At 45.1% G+C, this 26,856-nt stretch overlaps 1 protein-coding gene across 2 annotated transcripts in view; it reads left to right on the plus strand.

The window, feature by feature from the left end:
- Positions 1-10,806: 10,806 nt before the first annotated feature.
- LOC122131181 (nectin-1-like) overlaps positions 10,807-26,856 on the plus strand; it is a 28,567-nt gene continuing 12,517 nt past the window's right edge. Inside the window, exons 1-6 of one of the 2 annotated variants that reach the window (XM_042706086.1) lie at positions 10,807-10,919; positions 11,646-11,996; positions 12,585-12,689; positions 16,436-16,786; positions 17,377-17,481; positions 18,027-18,132. In XM_042706086.1, the coding sequence (XP_042562020.1) occupies positions 10,859-10,919; positions 11,646-11,996; positions 12,585-12,689; positions 16,436-16,786; positions 17,377-17,481; positions 18,027-18,132 (1,079 nt within the window). In that variant the 5' untranslated portion in view covers positions 10,807-10,858. Of the gene's footprint in view, positions 10,920-11,645; positions 11,997-12,584; positions 12,690-16,435; positions 16,787-17,376; positions 17,482-18,026; positions 18,250-26,856 lie in introns of those variants that run through there. The other variant, XM_042706085.1, reaches the window with a different exon arrangement.

Consider the following 26,856-nt stretch of genomic DNA (forward strand, 5'->3'; position numbering starts at 1 on the left):
AGGAATCCTAATAAAGGCTTTTCTATTCTAATCTATATGTACTCCCTGGGTGTCAAACACTGTAATATCAGTGCTGTCTCAACCTTGCTCTACCTGCTCAGCTACGGGAAAACATGTTTCACAAATAGATATGGTTTTTGGTTTAACATCAGCGGCTAAACCACAGCCTGAAGCATGAACCTGATGAACATGTTAATACTTCACCAGTGCCCCCTACTGTTGAATGTCAGTAATTAAATAGCCAAAGGTGAACATCCTGATTCTCCAGAATGTCTCATTCTGTGTCAAACACAAAATAGGGAGTAAATCAGTAAGAACACTGGTTTATTAAACACATTTAGAAGTATGTAAAGAAATAAATCAAGTATAGACAACTGATAGCTGTCATTGATGTCGCTTTTTATGCAATACTGAATGATGTTATGACGATGACATAGCCTATATTGCAAGACATGAGGGGTATGCAGTAATGAGGGTCAGTAGGCACGCAAGCAAAGAGCTCAGAGTTTGAGTCACATTAGTGCAACACATCTGGTCTGTCTATATGAAAGACCCAAGTCCACAGAAGCTCAACATCAAAACTCATCTTTCCTAACCAGTTTATATAATGTGTATATTCATATAGATTTTGTTAAAATTGCTTTATGTTTTTGACATCAGTGTTCTTATTGTTAAAGTTCTAAATTCATATATATATATATATATATATATTAATTGTGTAAGTTGCTTTGGATAAAAACGTCTGCGCTTCGCCTTAAGTTTAACTTTAGCCTTAACTTCAGTGTTTACACATCTGTGGTCCCAAGTGGCTGATTGAATATTTTTTTTGTATGATGAACAGAAGTTGTACTTGTACAATACCACACCTTTCTGTGCATAAATGTCAGCCAGGTGACTAAACAGGAAGGATTCTGATGTTTTTTTTTTACATCAAAGGCTCCATTGTTGGAGAGCAATCTATGACAGTGGACCTTTATTTCACTGTAAACTTTTATATATAACACAGTTCTCCAGTGGTATCAACTAACTCACCGATCCAATTTCAGCTTGGTTATTGTGCAAAGTCCTCTAGTTTCACCAGTGTTTCCGGTTGTAGTAGCTTGTATTCAACTTAGAATTAGCAAACTTCTAGACCTAATGTCTGGGAGACAAAGGGTCAGTGGAACTATGGAGTGAGTTCAAATAGAACTAACAACCTGAGGTTGTGCTTAGCAACCAGAGACATGAATGGAAAGTATCCTGTAGATGTACATATTTAGGTCAAGATTGTGGTGAAATCGTGTTGATAACTGTGATAGTAATGAGAAATATGGTAAGGTACTGGTAGTGGTAGTGGTACGATACTGCTGCTACTGCCATTGTTGGCACAGTGCAAGGCAGAGATCACATAAGTGCCTGTAACTGTGGTGTGTTCACTGTATAAATGGTGTGGTTTTTTTTTATAGATGTTTTGTATATTCTATGTGTCATTTTATATGTGATGTTACAATTATGACTTTTCTATGATTGTTAGCAGTCCTACTAATGATATTTTTGGTGAAATAAAGCAGAAGAAAACTCTTGCATAGTCGATGTTTAGTGTATGCGTGTTTTTTCAAGTTTTATATAAATATATTAGTATTGGAGAAACACCTACACTGCAACATCCTGTCATACATACCAGCATGGATGTCCTGTCCACCATAGGAGCAGGTAGAGTATCAAACTGAGATCATACATGTCCATTGTGAATGTTCACCTTTTTTTCCCATTTTAGGTTGCAGACAGTAGGCGTATGCATATACTTGACAAGGGGCGTGAGCGTTTGTATAGGCCCTTTCCTAGATAAAGACAAAGACGTGTCTGGATCTGAGCACTCATATGTCTAGCGCCATCTATGGGTAGGTATGGTTAACCAAAACACGAGGAGAGCCAGGGTTGGAATCTGATTTACAGTAGCACAGAGTGACCACTCTAGCAGTTGTCTATAAATGAACACAGACATGTCCACAACCAACCTGTTTAGCACAGAAATGCCCCTGTCTCTGTTCATCTGCCCTCTCCATCTCTACACTGCCCTCTCCATCTCTACACCGCCCTCTCCATTTCTACACTGCCCTCTCCATCTCTACAATGCTAAACAATGCTCAAAAACACAGTCACAGAGAGGTTTACAGTGAGCATGGTTGATGATCGGTCACATGTACGTTGGCACAGCTGTGCGTATATCAAACACGAAGGGATTCAGTCGGATGTTACACGAACGTGTTATTCACAGTAAAGCCACAGGTCAATAGTGTGACCTCACGTCAGGCCCTCAGTCTCGACAAAGGTGACAACTCTACTGGTTTGGGTTCTGTGGTTTCATCTGCAGGAAGAACAAGAGATAACACATCCTTTCTGTGTGCAGAAACACTGAATTCTGGCCATTCAAACTGTCTTATGAGAGGTCATTACTGTGACCCCTGCCTGTCCTCTCTTGCCAAGGACTGGATTCTACTGCTGTCTTCTTGTGATCAGGTGATGTGAATAGGATATTGGAGCAAATATAATAATAATAATAATAAAGACCTTTTTAATGTAATTGCTATTTCACATGTATTGGTGAAACAGGAGGAGTTTTTTATGTTTTGTGTAGATATTTGACATTTTTTTGACTGGTCGGTGAATAACTGGAAGTAATGTTGCACAGGCCTCTAGGGGGAGCTCATCCAGTAGACTTTTCTCAATCTAGGCCTACAGTTGGACAGTTGTTTGCTTTACTCCATAAATGAGTGATGAAGTAATGAATTTCAAATGTAAAACAAGTTGAACTTTTATATTTGAATACAACAGTGTTGTCAGATGTTGTAAGTGTTTTTGATAAATGTCCTTTACACTCACCAGCCACTTCATTAGGACCACCTTGCTAGTACCGGGTTGGACTCCCTTTTGCCTTCAGAACTGCCTTAATTCTTTGTAGCCTAGATTCAACAAGGCGCTGGAAACATTCCTCAGAGATTTTGGTCCATATTGACATGATAGCATCACGCAGTTGCATTTGTTGGCTGCACATCCATGATTCGAATGTCCCGTTCCACCAGATCCCAAAGGTGCTCTATTGGATTGAGATCTGGTGCAAATCACCCACACCTGTCACGGTCACTACTTATACCACGCACTCCCTTCACTCGGTGTCTGGTATCGCACTATACGGATAACATTGGATTTCCTGCTACCTGACTTTGATGAGTATTGTAAGTGTTCGCACTCAAGTTTGTTCTCGTTTTGTTCATAGTCTTATAGTCCAGGCAAAGTAGCGTTTTACGACAGACTAATTGTAAAATATTTTTTTTCAGCATAGATCATTTCTATGAGGTGTCCAGAACAACATACTAATGCACATGAGCGTCACATTTTTGAGGTGTATTTTTGCCATGCATTTATTAGCACACATCTCAGATTGATGAGAATTAACGTCTCGGTTACTTACGTAACCTCGGTTCCTTAAGCAGGAACCAGATATAACACAATGGTACATGACGAATGTCATGGTTACAAATCGAAGCATTTATCTATTCACGCCTGAAAGGCCGCGAGATCTGTCAGCGCGCGCTCCTGGCCCCGCCTGCCAGGAGTACTATAATACCATTACGCGCGCCCAGATCTGCCTTGGAAAGAAACTGAGCAAGACAACCAATCCAAGGTAACACTGTACACGCCAACCTTGTTATATCTGGTTCCTGCTTAAGGAACCGAGGTTACGTAAGTAACCGAGACGTTCCTTATCGCAGTTCACTGCGATATAACACAATGGGACCCTATACATTCCCGCGTGATAATACAGTGGCAGCCAATTACACACACCAGCTCTACTGAAGCCTTTGCCCTCATAGAGGTTCATACGGCCGCTGGCGGTGAACATATTAACAGGGCAACCTTTGTCATAGGCGGCAAGGATCGCGATCCTGCGCCTGTAGGAAACCACCCTGGAGTGTTTCATGTGCAACAAACATGTAGACACCAATGAACACACTTATCATATACATCGTTCTCAGGTCAGGGGATTCAGAGATCGCTCGCCTGCAGAACACCAAGAATTTAACAGGGCCACCTTTATCATAGGCGACAGGGATCCGTGATCCTGCGCCCGTAAGAAAACCCTGGGATGTTTCATGTGCAACATAACATGTAGACACTAATGAACACACTTATCATATCTATCGTTCTCAGGCCAAGGGATTCAGAGATCGCTTGCCCGCAGAACGCTATGAAGAAAACTAGGTTCAGCCACATCTAACATATAGAATCTAATGAAAGTGTGGCGAGAACTCCAGCTTGCCGCTTTGCAAATATCTTCCACTGAGACGCCCTTTAGTAAGGCCCATGAAGACGAGACCCCCCGCGTAGAGTGCGCATGCAACTTCTCCGGGGGATCTAGAGACAAGCTCTTATAAGACAACACGATAGCCTCTACTATCCAACGGGAGAGGCTCGGTCTGCCTTTTGCGCGTGCACCGAAGCACACGAATAGCTGATCTGACTGTCTGAAAGCTCTAGTGCGCTCTGCGTAACAGCGGAGAGCGCGCACTGGACAGAGTTTATTCAAACGTTCCTCCTCTGCTGACGCAAAAGGAGGAGGCGAGAAAACTGCTAATTCAATCACCTGATTGCGGAATGGGGTTACCACCACTTTAGGTGTGTAAGCAGCATTAGGTCGCATAACCACTCTGTCACCAGCGATCGAGAACTGAAGGCACGATGGACTGACTGACAGGGCTTGCATGTCACCAACGCGTTTTGCTGACGTTAACGCCAGCAGCAGCGCGGTCTTTAAAGAGACAAACTTTATGTCCACTGTCTCCAGGGGCTCGAACGGAGGCCCTGTGAGAGCACGTAACACCACTAGCAGATCCCAAGAGGGTATGAGGTGTCTCTCTGGCACCCTGAGCCGTCTCACCCCCGCCATAAAGCGTGACGCTAGCGGGTGACTGCCAGGAGAACTGCCATTAATGCCTGCGTGGCAGGCTGAAATGGCAGCCATGTACACTTTGAGAGTAGAAGCCGCCTTCCCCTCATCAAACAACTGCTGTAGGAATTCGAGAATAACGCCCAGCGCGCAGTTAACGGGGTCGTGCTGACGCGCAGCACACCACTGCTCAAAACTGCGCCACTTCAGCGTATACAGAGCCCGTGTTGATACAGCTCGGTTACTCTGTATTGTAGCCACCACCGCGTCCGACAAGCCTGACGCTATGAGCCTGCACCTTTCAGGTGCCAGGCTTTGAGACGCCACCACTCCGGATGGGGGTGCCACACCGTCCTGTGCGCCTGCGTTAGGAGGTCTCTCCGTAGAGGCAGCTCCCAAGGCTGCTGCACTGACATATTGACCAGATCTGCCACCCACGGCTGGTTGGGCCAGTGGGGGGCTATCAATACCAATTCCCTGCCCTCGCCCGCAATCCTGCACAGCACCTGCTGGAGGAGCGGGATCGGGGGAAAAGCATATAGGGGTAGGGCTGGCCACTGGTGGCCCAGCGCGTCTATGCCTAGTGGGGGATCGTCGCCCCCTAGCGAGAACCAGAGCGGGCAGCAGGTGTTCTGCCTGTTCGCGAACAGGTCCACCTGCGCCTTGAAAAAACGCACCCAGATCTGACCTATTACTTGTGGGTGAAGGCACCAGTCTGCTGCTCGAGGATCGCCCCTCGATAACAGGTCTGCACCGTAGTTGAGGTGGCCTGGTATATGAACTGCCCTGAGGGACAGGACGTGTCTCGCTGCCCACAGGAGCAGGCGAGTCGCCCAATGGTGTAATGACGGGGAGAGCACTCCGCCCTGGCGATTTATATATGCCAAGGTCGCAGTGTTGTCCGTCCTCACTAGTACATGCTGACCACTCAGCCTGGGCAGAAAGTGTTGTAGAGCTAGGACTACTGTTCGCAGCTCTAACACATTTATGTGAGACGCGGCTTCTGTCACAGACCAGAGACCGTTCACGCCTCTCCCTTCGCAGACCGCTCCCCAGCCTTTGGTGGAAGCGTCTGTGGTCACCACCACGCGACGCGACACTATGCCCATAGTGCCTGACGCGGCGAGAAACCAGGGGGTTCTCCAGATCGCCAGGGCTTTCCTGCATCTGGAGGACACCACTACTCTGCGATGCCTGTCTGTGACTGCGTTGAGCTTCATAGACAGGTACCATATTTGGAATGGCCGCATACGCAACATCCCTAACGGGAGCGCTATAGCGGCCGACGCCATCATTCCTAACAGGCGTTGGCAGCGCAGCGACGAGACTGACTGTCCCCGTCGGAACTGGCGCACGCATGCTTTGATGGCACTTATCCGTTCTTGAGACAGCCTGACCTCCATGGAGGTGGAGTCTAAGATCATACCCAGAAAATGCGTAACTTGCCTGGGGCAGAGAACGCTTTTCTCTCTGTTTACAACAAAACCCAGTCGATACAGGTGTGCCACCACTAGATGGCCATCCTGCACTGCTGCAGCTTTTGAATGGGAAGCAATTAACCAGTCGTCCAAATAGTTGTACACGCGTAAGCCGCGTAGACGTAATGGGGCGATAGCTGCCTCTACGCACTTTGTGAATACCCTCGGCGCTAGGGACAGGCCGAATGGGAGTGCGTTGAATTGGTACGCTATTCCTCCGAACGCAAACCTCAGATATTTCCGATGTCTGTGGTGGATCGGAATGTGGAAATAAGCGTCTTTTAAGTCTATCGTGATAAACCAATCGTTTGGCCTTATAAACTGCACAAGCCTGCGTGGGGTCAACATTCTGAACCGCAGCGGCATGAGTGCTTTGTTTAACACACGTAGATCTAATATAGGCCGATAATTCCCGTCTCTTTTGGGTACGAGGAAGTAACGGCTGTAGAAGCCTGCATTCCTTTCTTTGAAAGGAACTCTGCTTATGGCATTTTTTCTGAGCAGGGAGATAATCTCTTCCCGTAGGAAGTGAGACTGTTCTCGCTGTATCACAGACTGTATTACTCTGCTGAAAGGCGGAGGGGAACGGGCGAACTGCAGAACGTAACCCTTTGAGACCGTCTTTAGCACCCATGGTGACACTGCGCATGCGCGCCAACTTTCTGCACAACCGGGGAGGTTGTGCTCTGAGTTGAATTTGTCGGGGACTAACCCGCTCATGGTCAATGAGTCTAAGCCTAGATCTACACCCACTCCGCCTAGGGAGGGGGACGAGATCTGGGGCTGCCCCCTCATGTTTTCGAAAAAAAAAATTGGGGGTGCGATCGCACTGTGTGCATCGCGGGGGGAGTTGCACAAGCATGCCTGGGCACTGCGCCATCTGGGACAGGAGTTAGGACATATGATTGTGGTGCTTGTGAAAACCTGCTTACCGTGCTGGACATGATTTCCACATGTGAGCGACGGGCTGATTTCTTTGGAGGCGGTGTGGGCTCCACCGCTCCCCCCTGTGTGACGAGTGGCTGACTCACGGTCAGGGAGCCTGAGGGTGCTGCCGCGGAGCCTGGGCTGCGCCCTGGGCAGGGCGCGCAGCTGGTTGTTGTGCTGCAGGCTGCGCTGGAGGGCGGAAGGGTTGTCTCTGCCAGCCTCGCCCGGTGGATACCTTTGCTGGAGGCGCTGGCGAGCGGAACCCGCTTCTCTTCCGGCCCGGTGCGGGTGTGGTGTGTCCTGAGGAGGACGTCTCACCCGCGCCACTAGAGCGAGGCATCCAAGCCTGGAATACCTCTCTGCTCTTCTGCTGTTCTTCGAACTTGGCAGCCATTGTGACCACTGCTTCCCCGAAGGCGCCCTGAACAGAGACCGGGGCGTCGAGGAGTGGTGCTTTTTCTCTGTCTGACAGCTTAGCCAGTGATAGCCACAGAGACCTCTGGGTAGCCACCGCGGCACCCATCACCCTCCCCAGTGCCTGTGCCGTGCACCGAGTTAGTCTGAGCGACAGATCCCTGCCACAGACGGGTGATCTTCCCCCAGCGACAAGGCAAGCTCAGTCAGGAGCTTTGCCTGGTAGCGCTGTAGCAATGCAGCCGTATTGGTCGTGCAGGCAGCCTGCCCTGCAGCCAAGTAGGACTTCTCTGCCAGCTGAGCCTGGTGTCTGCTCACCTGCGTGGGCAGGAGAGGCTTCTGGCCGAGACGCATCGTGGGGGATGCGGGCGAGAGGTAGCCCGCTACTGCATCCTCCACCTGAGGAAAGGAGAGGTAGCCCCTCTCCTTAGCCATGTGGAGCTGCATGTAGGGCGCGAACCCCGGCACCGGGGCTCGGCCCGAGTAGGGTATCGCCCATGTCGCCTGCAGTTCCTCGTGCACCTCCTCAAAGAAGGGGATGCTGGAGGGAACTGACGTGGCGGGGCCAGCATAGAACTCCCCGTCCAGCAGCGAGGACCGCACACTGGGAGGGGGAGGGAGAGGGAGCCCGAGGCAGCTGGCTGCTCTCAGCGCAACCTCGTGGAGCTGCTGGCCCAGGAGCCGAGACGAGGTAGGAGGTGTCTCCACCCGCAACCTGACGTCATGGCTCGTCTGCATTGCTTCCGCGATTGAGCTGTGCCCATCGGAGAAGTCTAGCAGACTATCATCATCCAGGCTGATGTCCAGCTCGAGCGCATCGTGGGGGATTGCCTGGACACCGCTTGGTTGAAGCTCCTCCGCCTCGCTGCCCGCAGCCCCAGGGCTGACAGGCGGCGGAGACGGGGAGAGACCCGGGAGCGGAGCTGCCGCCGCAAGGCGACTGCTCACGCTCACCAAGTCCAAGGCTGAAGACGCACTCATTCTTACGGGGGCGTCAGCCCCGGATGGAACTAGTGCAGTCTCCTCGGCGTCCTTGCGCTTCCTGAACGCAAGGCGCCTGGTAGCCTTAGCTAGCGGGAGGCTAGCACAGATGGGACAGACAGGGGCTTCGCCTGAGAAGGCGCCCTCCGCGTGGTCCCTGCCTAGGCAGGTCATGCACCGACGGTGGCGGTCGCCCTTGGGACGGACGTGACCGCAGTCGGGGTAGTGTCTGGCCATCTTTATCAATCTGAAAGTAGAGAAGAATGTTAAAACACAAGCACACTATCTGCAACGAACACGTTGTTAGCAAGCTAGCAGGCTAGTCAGAGACTTAGCCAGCCAGGCAGCAAGGATAGCAGCAACTACTTTCAAATGAAATTAAGCCAATGAATTAAGCCAATGAATTTCGTGGCGCCCTGAGCTAGTGAGGGTTAAGGAACCCGATAACTCACCAACCCGCAGAGAGCGAAAGCACACAAAACTCTTTTGACTGTGGTAAGCGTTTGAGATATACTCAGAGATGTTCACTCCGTCTTGCGAAGTTTCAAAAGAGGCAGATCTGGGCGCGCGTAATGGTATTATAGTACTCCTGGCAGGCGGGGCCAGGAGCGCGCGCTGACAGATCTCGCGGCCTTTCAGGCGTGAATAGATAAATGCTTCGATTTGTAGCCATGACATTCGTCATGTACCATTGTGTTATATCGCAGTGAACTGCGATAAGGAAACATATTTCCTCAACTAGGATTTCTTAGGACTTTTAGTATGTTGTTCTGAATTAGAATTTGTATGCATGTATTGCTATGTTCCAGTTTGTCATGCAGTTTTTCATGCTAGCTTCCTCTAATAGGCCTACTTTGAGGATATAGTTTGGTGTATAGCTCGGTGTACATCGTCTCTATATGGTTCTAAAAAGTTGACAGTAGGGTCAGACGGTTCAAAGGCCTGTTCTCAGACCCAAACAAACCACACAGGACAGGCCTCATACCCACAGACCACAACATACAAAGTGACCCAAAAAAAATGCATCCTTCGGTAACTTGGTGTGACATTTCTTTCAGAGATTGTGAAAACCGATTGGGTTGCAGGACAGGCAAATAGAACATGTTGGTCCTTCATCATCCATTTGGGACGGTGTAACATGAAACGCAGTCGTCACTTTTTACCCACATTCATGACATCTCTACACTCACTGGCCCTACCCCGCTTGTGTTGTACATAACTACTGCATAAAGTAAAGGTAAATGTTTTGTGACCATCATTAAAAGATAAATATACATGGGAAATGTTTCTCATCTTGCATTCTGAAGGACATGAATTCAAATAAATTCCATTTCATTTATATAGTGCCAATAGCAATTGTCTTGCAGTGCTTTACAGAGGGCGAGGAAGCACTCCCTTTTAACAGGAAGAAACCTTGAGCAGAACCTCAGCTCAGAGGGGGGACCCATCTGCTTGAGGCCGGCCCAGGAGAGGGATAAACAAAGGTAGGTCTCCCACAGACGTCCAGTGAGGACCCTAACCTGCCACACTGCCCCGATCACCCAAGCTCAGCCAACTCTTCACAAATTACATTTATGTCTTTTTTTGGGTCTGGTCAGAAACTTTTCACCGTGGTTTTTCTTTCCTGTTGCTGTGACTACCTCTCTTCAGTTCTCTCTTCTCCTGTTCAGCCTGACCTTAATTTCTGCGATGGATCATGGAATGGACAAAGAGACAAATAAGAGCAGGTGACACAAAGAACCATGAAAAAAGAAAAAATGTCCCCCCTTAGACCCCCTTTCCACTAGAATAAAATGAGACTGTAGTTCCTTAATTAGAAGTTTCATCTACTTGAATCAAATAAAACATAAATCAACCTGCCACAGGTTTCACCCTCAACTACATGCACACATACGGTACATGTATAGGCTTGTGCACATACACACATGCACACGCAGACAACTCTTTGCTGGTGGGCTGATTAGCAGACATCTGAATGGAAACCACCTATCAAACGCTTGCAACTCTGGCATTTGCAGGCTTGGTGTTTTTTCTGCTGGTCGGACAAAATCTACTTCCTGTGGTGTGTTTTTTTTTGCACGTAATATATCCCCATTCCTCACCCGTAAGCACAGTCACAGTATAGTGAACCATGGACGCTACAGGGAGAATGAAAAGAATCCTTCTCTTGTTGCATATTCTCTCCATATCAGGTAAGGATGAAGTCTGTCTCTCTGTGTCTCTGAATATGCCTGTGAAGTGGTAGACAAAGGTTTGTTTACAGTAATACTCCTTTGGTAAGGTTATTGCGTTATGATTATGGCTGAGACAAATGAAAAGTATCAAAAACTGACGCATCAAAACAGTGATAGAATCTAATGAGCACGCCAAACTTGAAGAAAGGACCGGAAGACATAGTCAGGATTTCTGGAGTTTATTTCAGTGTGGAGACTCCCTCTAAGCGTGTTGCTGAGAGAATGGCCTACCTGATTGTAGGAATGTGTTGGCATTTATACCATTCAGTCAAGTAGAATACGGGGGGGGGGGGTGTAAGACCACACCCAATAGGTAAGGGCAGGAAGGGGAGACAGTGGGGTAGGGGTTCACCAGTGGGGGAGCGGGTCCTCTGAGGGGGGAAGGGAGGACAGAACAGAGGACAAAGGGTGAAGGGGAGGGGGGGGGGGGTGTTGATAGCAGGAAGGAGGCTATCATATGATGATCAGATGATACAAAATGATGACTTCAGAAGTAAAGATAGCTGCTAGCACTCATATAATTCAAATTTCAAAATGTCTTATAATGTACGATCAGGAAACCACAATAATATTGGAAGAGTAATAGATCATGCTCAAATATCAAATGTGACTTTTGGGATGTCACAATGTGAGGTGTTTCATTTACGACTATTCATTTTCATTGTCCTCTGCTCCGGTGAACAGGTATGAGTTCTACAACCATGGTTAACATCTCTTCAAGTGTGGGCAAGGATGTCAGTTTACCATGTGCTGTGAATTCAAACGATACCATCGTTGTCCAGATTCAATGGCAGAAACAGGTGGGTCATCACCAGGAGGAGCAAATCGTTATCTACAATCCAATTCATGGGGAATACAAATCACCAGGTGACAAGGGAAGTCTAAGAGCCATTACAAATCCTTCAAGTGGTCGGCCAGAGAGCTTTCATTTGGACCTGGAGGATCTGGAGCTACAGGACAGTGCTCTTTACGTTTGTGACATCAATACTTTCCCATCTGGAACAAGCAGACAATATGTGAATTTGCAAGTCAAAGGTAAACAGTTCTCTTGAATGCACGTTTCTGGAATCGCCTTGATTGTATTTCTCGTTCAGTTACTGTAAGGTCATTTACAATACTACCAGTCTTATCCATCAATGTCCATGATTCTGCCATAATTACAATTATTGGGATCACCTAGCCAATACTCTATGGAGGTTCTGCACATACAATACATACATACAATACATGCAATACAATACAATATAATACAATAGGTAAGGGATACGTAACAGGAAGAACAGGACAGGTCTTGTTTCGTCCTGAAGGGATTTATTTTCTCATACTGACCGGCGGATTATCTATTATTCCACTTTATTTTATGGTTACTAGCCAAAACGATGAGACATTCATCCAAAATATCTCTTAAGTTATCGTGTTGCAGTTTCATGGCTTCTGCTGATAAAAATTGTTATTCGATATTCAATATTCTTTTTTTATTTGTTCAATTGTTTGTCAATATGGCTTGTTAAAATTAACATTGGCTATGTACATAATGAAGAACACCTACATCAACCTACACTTTGGAACAAACAAGAACAACCTTTGAATGACATGTCTCCTCTTACATTTACTCATTAATAGGTGAAGAGGATAGAAGTACACCTGCACATCTACTGACAACAGAGGTGCCTGCCAGTCTTAGCTCAAGGCCGCTTGAGAGGACAACACCGTATCCAACAATGTCAAGTAAGTTAACTACATGCACACATACATATATAGCCTTGTGTACAAATGTGTACTGATACGGACTATACATTACACCACTTAATATATGGTTAATATATGGCCCAATACAATACAATTCAATACATACATGCACACATACCTACATACAGTTGCAATCAAAATTATTCAACCCCCATTGCACATTAGGTTTATGGGCAAAATGTACAATTTCTCAGCTGTTTGCAATAAACAAATTACACAAGAACTGTTTAAGTAGTTCAATGAAACTAATATTACAAGGGTTCTCATCCAAATTTACATTTACATTTACATTTACATTTAGTCATTTAGCAGACGCTTTTGTCCAAAGCGACGTACAAGGGAGAGAACAGTCAAGCTAAGAGCAATAAAAAAGCATGGTGTAACAATAAATACTACTTTACATGAGAATTAGAAAACAACAACCTAGAAAAGAGGAAAAAAGAAGTGCAGGAATGCACTGCTGAAGTGCAAGTTAAGCGCTAGTCAGGTGCCAGTTAGGAGGGGAGGTGCTCTCTGAAGAGTTGGGTCTTCAAAAGCTTCTTGAAGGTAGAGAGGGACGCCCCTGCTCTGGTAGTACTAGGCAGTTTGTTCTACCAACGTGGAACTACAAATGAAAATAGTCTGGATTGCCGTGCTTGCACGGACGGCAGTGCCAAACGACGCTCACTAGACGAGCGCAGCGTCCTGGGTGTAACATTTGCCCTTACAAGAGCATTTAGGTAGTTGGGAGCAGAACCAGTAAGCACTCTGTAGGCAAGCATAAGTGACTTGAACTTAATGCGAGCAGCTACTGGCAGCCAGTGGAGCTCGATGAGTAGCGGGGTGACGTGTGCCCTTTTCGGTTGGTTGAACACCAGACGCGCCGCCGCGTTCTGGATCATCTGTAGTGGTTTCACCACGCAAGCCGGGAGGCCCGTTAGGAGGGCGTTGCAGTAGTCAAGGCGGGAGCTCACCAAGGTTTGCACCAGCAGCTGGGTGGCATACTGGGTTAGGTACGGCCTGATTTTGCGGATGTTGTATAGCGCAAAGCGGCACGACCTGGAGACAGAGGCGATGTGGGCCGTGAAGGTCAGTTGGTCATCAATAATGACCCCGAGGTTTCTTGCTGTTTTGGATGGAGCAAGAGATAAAGAGTCAGTATTGATCTTGATGTTGTGGTGGATGACCTGTTTGGCTGGGAAGACCATCAGTTCCGTTTTGGCCAGGTTCAGCTGAAGGTGGTGATTTTTCATCCATGTGGATATATCAGCGAGACAGTCCGAAATCCGCGCCGAGACCGTGGTGTCCTCAGGAGGGAAAGACAGAAACAGTTGAGTATCATCGGCATAAAAGTGGTAGGAAAAACCATGCGAGCGGATGATAGGGCCCAACGAGGTGGTGTAAATGGCAAAGAGAAGTGGTCCCATCACCGAGCCTTGGGGCACCCCAGTGGTGAGGCGGTGAGGTACAGACAGCTGACCTTGCCATGACACGTTGAACGAGCGCCCAGTGAGGTAGGATTCAAACCAGGAGTGCGCATTGCCAGAAATGCCCATACTTGACAGTATGGACAGAAGGATGCGGTGGTTGACTGTATCAAACGCAGCTGATAAGTCAAGCAGGACGAGAGCCGAGGATTGAGCTGCTGCTCTAGCTGTTTTTAAGGCCTCCATTACAGACAAATTCAACACAAAATGCTACTTTTAATGACTTCTGCAGTCTCAAAATTATTCAACCCCTCATGACCAGCATCTTCAGTACTTAGTAGAGCACCCTTTTGCTGTTATGACCTGCTGCAAACGTGATGCATAGCCAGACACCAGCTTCTGACAGCGTTCCTGAGGAATCTTGGCCCACTCCTCATGGGCAATGGCCTCCAGTTCAGTAATATTCTTGGGTGTGCGTTTTGCAACCGCCTTCTTCAAATCCCACCAGAGATTTTCGATGGGGTTCAAGTAAGGCGACTGTGACGGCCACTCTAGAATCTTCCATTTCTTCTTCTGAAACCAAGCCTTGGTGGACTTTGAGGTATGCTTGGGATCATTGTCCTGTTGGAAGGTCCAATGACGCCCAAGCTTCAGCTTCATCACAGACGGCATGACGTTTTTTCCTAAGATTTCCTGATACTTGACTGAATCCATCGTGCCCTCCACACGCTGCAGGTTTCCAGTGCCAGAGGCAGCAAAGCAGCCCTAGAGCATCACTGAGCCACCGCCATGCTTCACTGTAGGCAGGGTGTTCTTTTCAGCATATGCTTCATTCTTCTTCCTCCAGACATACCGCTGATCCATAGGCCCCGAAAAGTTCCAGTTTTGTTTCATCGCTCCAAAGAACAGAATTCCAAAACTTTGATATGGTTTTCAGCATATTGGAGCCGACTTTTCTTGTACTTTTGGGTCAGTAGTGGTGTGCGTCTTGGAGTCCGGGAATGGAACCCTTCAGTGTGTAGTATGCGCCTTACTGTGCAAACTGAAACCTCAGTGCCTGCTTCCACCAAGTCTTGCTGCAGGTGTTTTGCAGTCACTCAAGGGTTTTTGACCACTTTTGACCACTTTTGACCAATAAGAGCAGGTGACACAAAGAACCATGAAAAAAGAAAACATCTTCCCCCTTAGACCACCTTTCCACAAAAAAAAAATGAGACTGTAGTTCCTTAATTAGAAGTTTCATCTACTTGAATCAAATAAAACATAAATCAACCTGCCACAGGTTTCACCCTCAACTACATGCACACATACATGTATAGGCTTGTGCACATACACACACGCACCCATACACATGTCTGGTCTTAAAGTGATGGACAACTCTGTGCTGGTGGGCTGATTAGCAGACATCTGAATGGAAACCACCTCTGGCATTTGCAGGCTTGGTGTTTTTTCTGCTGGTCGGACAAAATCTACTTCCTGTGGTGTGGTTTTTTTGCACGTAATATATCCCCATTCCTCAATTGTAAGCACAGTCACAGTATAGTGAACCATGGACTCTACAGGGAGAATGAAAAGAATCCTTCTCTTGTTGCATGTTCTCTCCATGTCAAGTAATGATGAAGTCTGTCTCTCTGTCTCTCTGAATATGCCTGTGAAGTGATAGACAAAGGTTTGTCAGTAGTACTCCGTTGGTAATGTTATGATTATGGCTAAGACAAATGAAAAGTATCAAAAACTGACGCATCAAAACAGTGCATCTAATGAGCACGCCAAACTTGAAGAAAGGACCGGAAGACATAGTCAGGATTTCTGGAGTTTATTTCAGTGTGGAGACTCCCTCTAAGCATGTTGCTGAGAGAATGGCCTACCTGATTGTAGGAATGTGTTGGCATTTATACCATTCAGTCAAGTAGAATACGGGGGGGGGGGTGTAAGACCACACCCAATAGGTAAGGGCAGGAAGGGGAGACAGTGGGGTAGGGGTTCACCAGTGGGGGAGCGGGTCCTCTGAGGGGGGAAGGGAGGACAGAACAGAGGACAAAGGGTGAAGGGGAGGGGGGGGGGGTGTTGATAGCAGGAAGGAGGCTATCATATGATGATCAGATGATACAAAATGATGACTTCAGAAGTAAAGATAGCTGCTAGCACTCATATAATTCAAATTTCAAAATGTCTTATAAAGTACGATCAGGAAACCACAATAATATTGGAAGAGTAATAGATCATGCTCAAATGTCAAATGTGACTTTTGGGATGTCACAATGTGAGGTGTTTCATTTACGACTATTCATTTTCATTGTCCTCTGCTCCGGTGAACAGGTATGAGTTCTACAACCATGGTTAACATCTCTTCAAGTGTGGGCAAGGATGTCAGTTTACCATGTGCTGTGAATTCAAACGATACCATCGTTGTCCAGATTCAATGGCAGAAACAGGTGGGTCATGACCAGGAGGAGCAAATTGTGATCTACAATCCAACTCATGGGGAATACAAATCACCAGGTCACAAGGGAAGTCTAAGAGCCATTACAAATCCTTCAAGTGGTCGGCCAGAGAGCTTTCATTTGGACCTGGAGGATCTGGAGCTACAGGACAGTGCTCTTTATGCTTGTGACATCAATACTTTCCCATCTGGAACAAGCAGACAATATGTGAATTTGCAAGTCAAAGGTAAACAGTTCTCTTGAATGCACGTTTCTGGAATCGCCTTGATTGTATTTCTCGTTCAGTTACTGTAAGGTCATTTACAATACTACCAGTCTTATCCATCAATGTCCATGATTCTGCCATAATTACAATTATTGGGATCACCTAGCCAATACTCTATGGAGGTTCTGCACATACAATACATACATACAATACATGCAATACAATACAATATAATACAATAGGTAAGGGATACGTAACAGGAAGAACAGGACAGGTCTTGTTTCGTCCTGAAGGGATTTATTTTCTCATACTGACCGGCGGATTATCTATTATTCCACTTTATTTTATGGTTACTAGCCAAAACGATGAGACATTCATCCAAAATATCTCTTTTAAGTTATCGTGTTGCAGTTTCATGGCTTCTGCTGAGATAAAAATTGTTATTCGATATTCAATATTTTTTTAATTTGTTCAATTGTTTGTCAATATAGCTTGTCAAAATTAACATTGGCTATGTACATGATGAAGATCACCTACATCAACCGACACTTTGGAAGAAACAACAACAACCTTTGAATGACTTGTCTCCTCCTTTATTTACTCATTGATAGGTGAAGAGGATAGAAGTACACCTGCAAATCTACCGACAACAACGGTGCCTGCCAGTCTTAGCCCAAGGACGCTTGAGAGGACAACACCGAATCCAACCATGTCAAGTAACTTAACTACATGCACACGTACATATATAGGCTTGTGTACAAATGTTTACCGATACTGACTACGACTGATACGGACTATACATTTTCCCACTTAATATATGGTTAATATATGTGAAAGGCAGCATTGACCAAGACCTGTCCATGGCATCTCAACAAGATCTTCCACTTGTTTGTTTTTTATCTAGTTCTAGTTAAAGGTTAGTCCATGATTCTTATCCAATACACTCATGGTCCACTAGCTGCCCATCCTGTGTGTGTGCCCTGGTGTTTGTACAAAGTCCTGGCTCTGTAAATGGGAAACGAACACAGTGGTTTGGACAGAGCCATTAACAGTTCCAGCCACAAAAAAGAGGGGTGTAATTTGATTGGCTGTTGGGCAACCTTTTGCCAATATTGCGGACTCCACCTTTAAGGCATTATTAATCTCCTAAGGTAGTGTGATTGGCACAACATGAAACTCACACTGGGAGGCTAAACAGACATAATGAAATATACTGAAGTGTTGAATGTAGATCTCCTCTCTTTTCCTTGTATTTCCCAAGCGCCAGCCAGCGGAGAAAGATACTGGCCATTCTTCATCAGACTGGCCACTCTGACCGTGCTCCTCATCACAGGTCTTCTCTGCTGCAGGTACCTCTTTCAGAAGAGGTCAGTAACCCCACAGACACCGAAACATACAACATACCAAACACCATAGCAGGGTTAAACAACAACACATCGTTATTTTGTGGTTTTGTTGCAATGGCTTTCTTCACTTGTTCAGTCCCCCCAGGATTTCGCGGGCCTTTTTTTGTGATAGTTGCGGCCCAAAATTCCTGATTTCGCGGAAGCTTTTCCCAAAAGTTGCGATGAAAGTTGCTGTGTTTTTTAGGTGTTTGTTGCGATGAAATTGTGGGAGCAAGTGAAAGTTGCGATAAAAAAGTTGTGAATTTCCCTCTTTGTAATTATAATTAAGTTATTGGTTGAAAAATAAGTATATAATAAACAAACATTCATTAAAGAACAAAACTATTGATAAATGGTCCCCTAAATAACCTTACCAACATGCCAAACAAAAGATTACCAGGACTACAAAAATGTAGTAAAATAGGCTGTTTTGCCCTCTGCTTATTTAGGTCAGCAAATGTATATTGCTTGTATTGTTGTTATAGAAACGAACACATTATTGTATTGAACCGATTTTTAAACGGGTTGGTTTGTTATAAACGTCAGAGATGTAGTTATGACACTGCATACTTATGAATAATTATGTTATTTTCTTAAAAATATCCAAAAAGCATCCTGAATTATAACCACGTTAATAACGTTTGTAAGAAACCAAACCATTTGTAAATCCGTTGAAAATTGAGCAAGTTATGGTTATTTAAAAAGTACATACCAATACCAACACAATGTTATGGGTGAGCGAACTGACCGGGGCAAGATGGCCGCCATGTATGACTCCGTTGGACGAGACTGTCGGCGGGGAAAACGCATTTCCTAAAGAATGCGTGTTGAAACCGGAAGTCGTCACTTTACTCCGTTTGATTAGGACCTTTACTTTTTAGTTGAGAAGTTGTGTTGATCGCCTGACATGCAAACAATCGGTTTTCTTTAAATTATTATTATTTTCGTGAAGTTATACGGCTTATGTGAATGAAGCTATCTACACAACTTTTTATATGTCTACATTGACTCGGTTAGTTGTTCATGTGGTACACGAATGTTGCAGAGTATTGCAGGTCTTAACTGAAGCTAACGCTTAGACCAACAATCCATTGGAACACATAGTAGCTAGCTAGCCTCGCTGCTAATAAGTATAACGTCAGCATGCTGATGTAAACCTTGATATCTCCGGGAATAGGTTCTTGGTGTAGTAGACGTATAAAGAATCACGGACACACGAGTTCGAACTGAAAAGACTTTACTCAAACTCCAGCAACAACGAATAACTCCTTTTCCTTGCTTTCTAGTATATATCCCATTACCCGCAACGCATTATGGGTATTACAGTTCTTACACTGATATGAATAGACCCATTATAGTCAGGTGGCTTAATGCTCAATTGACTTGTTAACCGAACTTTTACGAAGTCATACAACTAAACACACAAGTGACTTGTTAACCTATGTCTACATTGACTCGGTTAGTTGTTCATGTGGTACACGAATGTTGCAGAGTATTGTAGGTCTTAACTGAAGCTAACGCTTAGACCAACAATCCATTGGAACACATAGTAGCTAGCTAGCCTCGCTGCTAATAAGTATAACGTCAGCATGCTAATATGAAGACCCATTATAGGCAGGTGGCTTAATGCTCAATTGACTTGTTAACCGAACTTTTATGAAGACATACAACTAAACACACAAGTGACTTGTTAACCAAACTTTTACGAAGCTATATGACCAAACACAAAGCTAGCACTGTTAATTCCGCTATAGCTAGCCAGGTCAATTAACTCGCCTAAGATACTGCAATTTAAGCTAACCAATTACCTCATTTCCCCCAAAATCCATTGATTACGTGTGTTTGTGATGTGTAACATATATCCTTAATCAGTCATTCAAGTTATTAACGTTTATTTACCGCTAGCGATTACACGACACAAGGGTAATTCAATCGCTATTAATGTTGAACTTGAACTTCAACAACGTCACACAACATTAAAAGTCAGGCATCGGCATGGTTCCTAAAGAATAAATCAAAGGTCCTTGTCCATTTCTGTTGACAAGTTTTATCCAACCAGAGACCGGAGTAAAGTGACGATATCCGGTTTCAACACGCATTCCTTAGGAAATGCGTCTTCCCCGCCGACAGAGACATCTAGCCTTTATATATACTGTATATCTATGCATGTGACCTATCTCTGTACTTTCGCGGTCTCCTCTCTTGGCTTCCGTAGTTCGCGTTTCCTTAACTATACTATATTCCTCCCTTTGTAGATTTATTCTATCTTTATCAAATACATTTTAAATCTATCCTGGTATAACATAACATTTCCACATGTAGACGTAGTTTCCAATTCTTGAAGTAAATTATATTATTATTCTCTGATTTAATTTTTTTTACTTTATGTTATTTTATTTTTTATTTTTTTTTAACTTAATTTCTGAGTTGTTTAATGTGTTTTTTTATTTTTTTTGTCTTTTTTGTTTTGTTATGGTTTGTTTATTTATTGTTCTTCTGTACTATGTAGCCTCAATCAGGGCATTGCTGCAAAAGAGCCCTGTGCTCAGTCAATTCTCCCTGAATAAACAATGATGATGATGATGATGATCTCATATTCTTAATTTCAAAGTTTTAAATCAAACAGTTCCTTAACTCTAACAAAGTATTCTGTTCCACAAAATTAAACATTAGACATTTCTTTCAAAAGAGTACATTCTTTGTCTTTTTTTTTTTTTTACAATCATGTTCTGAAACGGGCTGGTTTCTTGATAGCCCTCCCTGATCTGGTGGTTACTTCTGGTGGTTTAGGTTCTGGCACATTGACAGTCTCTTGAGAGGTTTCTACAGCAGGCTGATGCTGTGGATGTGGTGTATCCTCAGGTACTCTCATGTCCATGTTCGGTGTTGCTGGTTCGGGAATGTTAAACTCCAATGGGAAAGGTGCATGTCGGAGGTGTTTGACATTCCTTATCACCAGAGTTCCATTTTCTGTATTGACCAGTTCAAAAGAAGTGTCAGAAGTGCTTCTTAATATGACATAACGAATGTCCTTGTATTTTGCATCTAATTTGCTGTTTCCCAGATTTGCAATGTATACAATGTCTCCAATTTTGAAAGTGTGTTCTTTTGCTCCATGTTTCTTATCTGCATACTCTTTCATTTTGTTTTTGTATTCGTCATGATGTTTTCTGATCCCGAATTCTTCTTCTTCTTCCTTCTCCAAGTTTGGTAGTTTTGTGCGCATATCCCTTCCAAAGATAAGGTAGGCTGGAGTTTCACCTGATGCTCTGTGAGGGGTGGTACGGTATGCCATGAGAATCTTTGGCAATTCCGCCGTCCAGTTCCTTCACATTTGGCTGATCTGAAGGCCTTTTTCAGATAACGATGGAAACCGTCTATCTTACCATTACTCTTGGGGTAATAGGGTGACGCCCTAATGTGCTTGATTCCACAAGTCTCGAGAAAATCTTCGAAGAGATGAGCTACAAATTGTCTGCCATTATCAGTCACTACCTCTAGGGGGTATCCAAAGCGTGCAAAGATTTTCATCAGTTCTCCAATCACTGACTGTGATGATATATCTGATAACACTATAGCTTCTGGGTAAGACGTGTAGTAATCAATGACTGTCAGTATGTGTAGATTTCCTATTGGACCAACTAAATCTATGCCTAACTTTGTCCATGGCCTTGGAGGTAACTCTAGTGGTTGGAGTGGCTGATCTTCATGTAGTGGTTGGTTCAGAACGCAAGCATTGCAGTTCCTAATCATTCTCTCAATATCAATGTCCATATTGGGCCAATAAAACTTATTTCTGAGAAATTGTTTTGTTCTCACTACTCCTTGATGTGTTTCATGTGCTATATGCATTGCTTGTTTGATTTTACCTTTTGGCAGCACGATCCGGTGCGCTCTCAGGATCAATCCAGTGTGCGTTGATAATTCATCTGCGCATCTTTTATATGGTTGCATTTCCTCAGCAATCTGAGTCGGCCATTGTCCCGTTTGTATGATTGGAACGAGTTGCTGTAGTACGTCGTCCTCCTGTGTGTCTTTTCTGATGTCATCAAGCGTAATGCCAGGCACTTCATTTGTGATGATGGAAAGTACTCTCTCCATGTAATCGTCAACATATTCGTTGTCTTCTGTTACAGCCAAAGGAAGTCTTGAGAGAGAATCTGCGACATTAGAAAATAGAATAGAATAGAATAGAATAGAAAAGCCTTTATTGTCATTGTATTCATACAACGAAATTTTGAGTGCTTCTCCTGTTGGTGTGACGAGGGACAACATATAACACAACAACAACATATAACATAACAATACTACAACTATCCAAAAACAGTAGGAACAGCCCCCCCAAAATATATATATACATTAAGAGTAGAACAAAGTGCGGTGGCATAGACTAAAGTACTTCAATAAATACATCAATTAATACAGCTTTGTTTATGCACATGTGTAAGGTGACTGAGATGGTATGTGACTTGTAGTCAATAAAGTGCTTAGTGTTTAGTGCATGTCGGTATTTAGAGTTCTGATGGCTGTCGGGAAAAAACTGTTCTTAAGACGCGTGGTCCTTGCTCTAAAGGATCTGTACCGTCTGCCTGAGGGCAGGAGAGTAAACAGGTGGTGGCCTGGGTGAGAGGAGTCTTTTAAGATGTTATTGGCCCTGCTAAGGTAGCGGGAGCGGGCAATGGATTCCAGGGAGGGCAGTGAGCAGCCAGTGATTTTTTGTGCTGTGTTGATGACCCTTTGGAGGGCTCTCTTGTCTGCTGCGGTGCAACCGGAGTACCACGCCGAGATGCAGTAGGTTAGTACACTTTCGATAGTGGTGCGGTAGAAGGCCACCATCAGTTTACACTCCAGGTTGTTTTTCCTGAGTACTCTCAGGAAGTGTAGTCGCTGCTGTGCCTTTTTTACTGTCTCTGAGGTGTTGACAGACCATGAGAGGTCATCTGATAAATTGGCTCCTAGGAATTTGAAGGTGTGGACCTTCTCCACACAGTCCCCGTTGATGTAGAGTGGGGCCGGAACTGCACTTTGCCTTCTGTAGTCCAGAATTAATTCTTTCGTTTTTGTGGTGTTCAGTGACAGATTGTTGTCTGAGCACCACACTGTCAGTTTCTGTACTTCATCCCTGTACGCTGATTCGTCATCTTCTGATATGAGCCCGATCACGGTGGTGTCGTCAGCAAATTTAATGATGGTGTTGGTGGGATGGGTTGGAGTACAGTCATGGGTGTACAAGGAGTACAGTAGTGGGCTCAGCACACAGCCTTGTGGAGAGCCAGTGCTTAGAGTGATGGTGGAGGAAAGGTGGGGACCGAGTTTTACAGTTTGTGGGCGGTTTGAGAGGAAGTCCTTTATCCAGGTGCAGATGGAGGGGGAGAGGCCTAGTGCAGTTAGTTTGCTGACTAGTATGTCAGGGATGATAGTGTTAAAAGCTGAGCTGTAGTCAATGAAGAGCATTCTTATATAGGTTCCACGGAGTTCCAGGTGGCTCAGTGCGGTGTGGAGGGCTACGTCGATGGCATCTTCCGTGGACCTGTTTGCTCTGTAAGCAAACTGATGCGAGTCAAATGTGGGGGGAAGGGTTGATTTGATGTGCCGTGAAACCAGTTTCTCAAAGCACTTCATGATTACAGGTGTAAGTGCAATCGGTCTATAATCATTCAAGCTGTTGATGGCTGGTTTCTTAGGGACGGGGATGATGATAGCTGATTTTAGGCAGGGTGGGATGGTGGCTAGAGTGAGAGAAAGGTTAAAGATCTTAGTGAAGACCCCAGCGAGTTGGTTGGCACAGGAATTGAGTACCTTTCCAGATACTCCGTCGGGGCCAGCAGCTTTTCTTGTACTCACTGATTTGAGCACACATCTCACCTCGTGTTCTTGTAGGGTGAGAGTGTGGCTGCTGGGGGTTGGTGGAGTCAGTGCAATTGTGGTGGGCCTGTTGACCTCAAAACGGGCAAAGAAATGATTAAGTTCCTCTGCCAGTGAGGCATCAGCGTGGACAGTGCTGGTGTTGCTGTTCTTGTAGTTGGTGATGTTTTGAATTCCCTGCCACACTCTCCTTGGATTATTATTAGTGAGATGGTCTTCGATTTTTTCCTTATAAGCCTTTTTGGCATCTTTGATGCCTCTCTTCAGGTTGGCTCTAGCAGTACTGTAAAGGTTCTTGTCACCTGACCTGAAGGCGGAGTTCCGCTCCTGGAGTAGGGTCTTGACCTTGCTTGTCATCCAGGGTTTCTGGTTAGGATACACCCGAATCCTTTTGGCTGCAGTCACAGTGTCTGTACAATGATTGATGTAGGACAGTACAGTTCCTGTATATTCCTCCAGGTCCTGTTGTTCGAATATGTCCCACACTGTATGTTCAAAGCAGTCCTGCAGTTGAGAGCTCCCTCGGGCCAGATTTTTATGTTCTTAATGTAAGGTTTTGTCTTCCTCCTGAGCGGTGTGTATGCCGGGATGAGGAGCAGTGAAAGGTGATCTGACTGTCCTAAGTGGGGTAGGGGTGTGGCTCTGTAGGCATGCTTTAAGTTGGAGTATACGTGGTCGAGTGTATTGTTCCCTCTGGTAGCACACTTGACATATTGGGTGAACTTAGGTAGCACTGTCTTCAAGCACGCTTGATTAAAGTCACCTGCTATGATGTGCACTCCGTCTGGATGAGCCTGTTGATGTTTACTAACGGTAGCGTACAGCTGAGAGAGTGCTGCGCTAACGTTTGCATCCGGTGGTATGTAAACAGCTGTTACTATGACAACCGTTAGCTCCCGTGGCAAGTAGAAGGGTCTACACATCGTTGATAGCATTTCTAAGTCCGGTGAGCAGTGACTGTCTATTGTGTTGCTGTTGTTACACCAATCATTGTGTACATAAATGCAAAGTCCCCCTCCTCTGCTCTTACCCGAGTCCATGTTCCTGTCCTGCCTATGGATTGAGCGGTCCGCTAGTCTCACTGCAGCGTCAGGAATTAACGGGTGAAGCCAGGTTTCAGTTATGATCATCACGCAACAATTCCGAATTAAATGGTTTGCTGTGACATGTAGCTCCAACTCATCCATTTTATGGGTGATAGATCTAGCATTGGTGAGAAAGATGCTCGGAAGCGGTGGTTTATGGGGTTGTTTACGTAGCCTTATAAGCAGACCTGCCCGGCTTCCTCGTTTTTGCTTCCTGTCCCTACGCCGCCTACGTCGCTTGCTAGGTCCGCCAACAATCCACGGAGACCCCGGTAATCTTGCAATGTCCTCGGGTATTTTGTGGGTCCACTGAAAATTCCGTGTTACGGATAGCTTCTGCTGCCATCCAAAGTCAATTAAGTCCTGGCGGCTATACACGTAATTTGCTTCACAAATATTGACTAACAAACAAAAAAACAAATACAAAAACATAAAAACAAAACACCAAACTGGAGAGCTAGAAGCCGCTGCGTCCATACGCGCCGCCATCACCATGACATTACACTTCCCTGCTATGTGTTCAATTGTGTATTCAAAAGGGTGCAGTCTCATCCCAAGTCTCTGGATTCGTGGTGGTAGCATTGTTGCATTTTCTGGATTAAACATATAGATCAAAGGTTTGTGATCTGTTTGTAAAACAAACTTGCTTCTCCATAAGTATGTTCTGAAGTGTTCTACAGCCCAGACACATCCTAGAGCCTCACGTTCTATTTGAGAATAGCGTCTCTCGGTGGCGGTCAGTGAGCGACTTCCATAAGCTACTGGTTTGTTTTGTCCGTTAGACTGTTTCTGAAGTAGTACAGCTCCTAATCCTATTGGACTGGCATCTGAAATTACAGTAGTCTGTGCGTCAAGCTTGAAGTATGCCAGACATGGTCGGCTTACCATTGCTCTTTTCATGTCATTAAATGACTTTTCAGTCTCACTGTTCCATTGCCATTCTTGACCTTTTCTTGTCAATCTTTTTAGTGGCTCTGATATGTTGGCGTAGTTTGGAATGAACTTCATCAAAAATCCACATGTGCCTCAGAAAGAACGGAGTAATGTCACATTCTCAGGTCTTGGTGCTTTGTTAATGGCTTCAACTTTCTTTGGGTCAGGCTTTATTCCTTCTCCTGAGATCACATGTCCAAGTATTTCAATTTGTTTCAGTCCCAGCACACATTTGTCTTTGTTAAGTGTTAATCCTCTTTCTTGAAATCTCTTAAACACTTTCCTCCAGCCTTTCTTCCAGCTGGTCTTCATCATCTGCATACAGAACCATATCATCCATGTAGCATACAATGCCAGGCATTCCACTTATCAATAAATCCATAGCCTTCTGGTAGGCCTCAGGTGCTGATGATAATCCAAACGGGACTTTTTTGTATCTGTAGCAGCCTCTGTGTGATATAAATGTGGTCAATTTCCTTGATTCTGGGTCTAATATAGTTTGCCAAAAGCCTTTCCTGGCATCGAGTTTTGCATAGACTTTAGAACCCTGAACTACTTGCAATATACTATCAACAGTTGGTACGGGATGCCTTTCTCTGATGACAGCTTTGTTCGCTTCTATGAGGTCTACGCATAGTCTCATCTCAGCTGTATCTTTCTTCAGATCCTTCATTGACTTCCTCTATGATATCCTGCTCATGCATTTTGTCTAATTCCTGATTCACTGCTTCCTTCATGTGATATGGAATTTGTCTCAGTTTCTGTGCTACTGGTGGTACTGATGGATCTACTGTCACTTTGTGCGTGTAGCCGTTCACTTTTC

This window comes from Clupea harengus, unplaced genomic scaffold, assembly GCF_900700415.2.
Source record: "Clupea harengus unplaced genomic scaffold, Ch_v2.0.2, whole genome shotgun sequence".
Lineage (NCBI taxonomy): Eukaryota > Metazoa > Chordata > Actinopteri > Clupeiformes > Clupeidae > Clupea > Clupea harengus.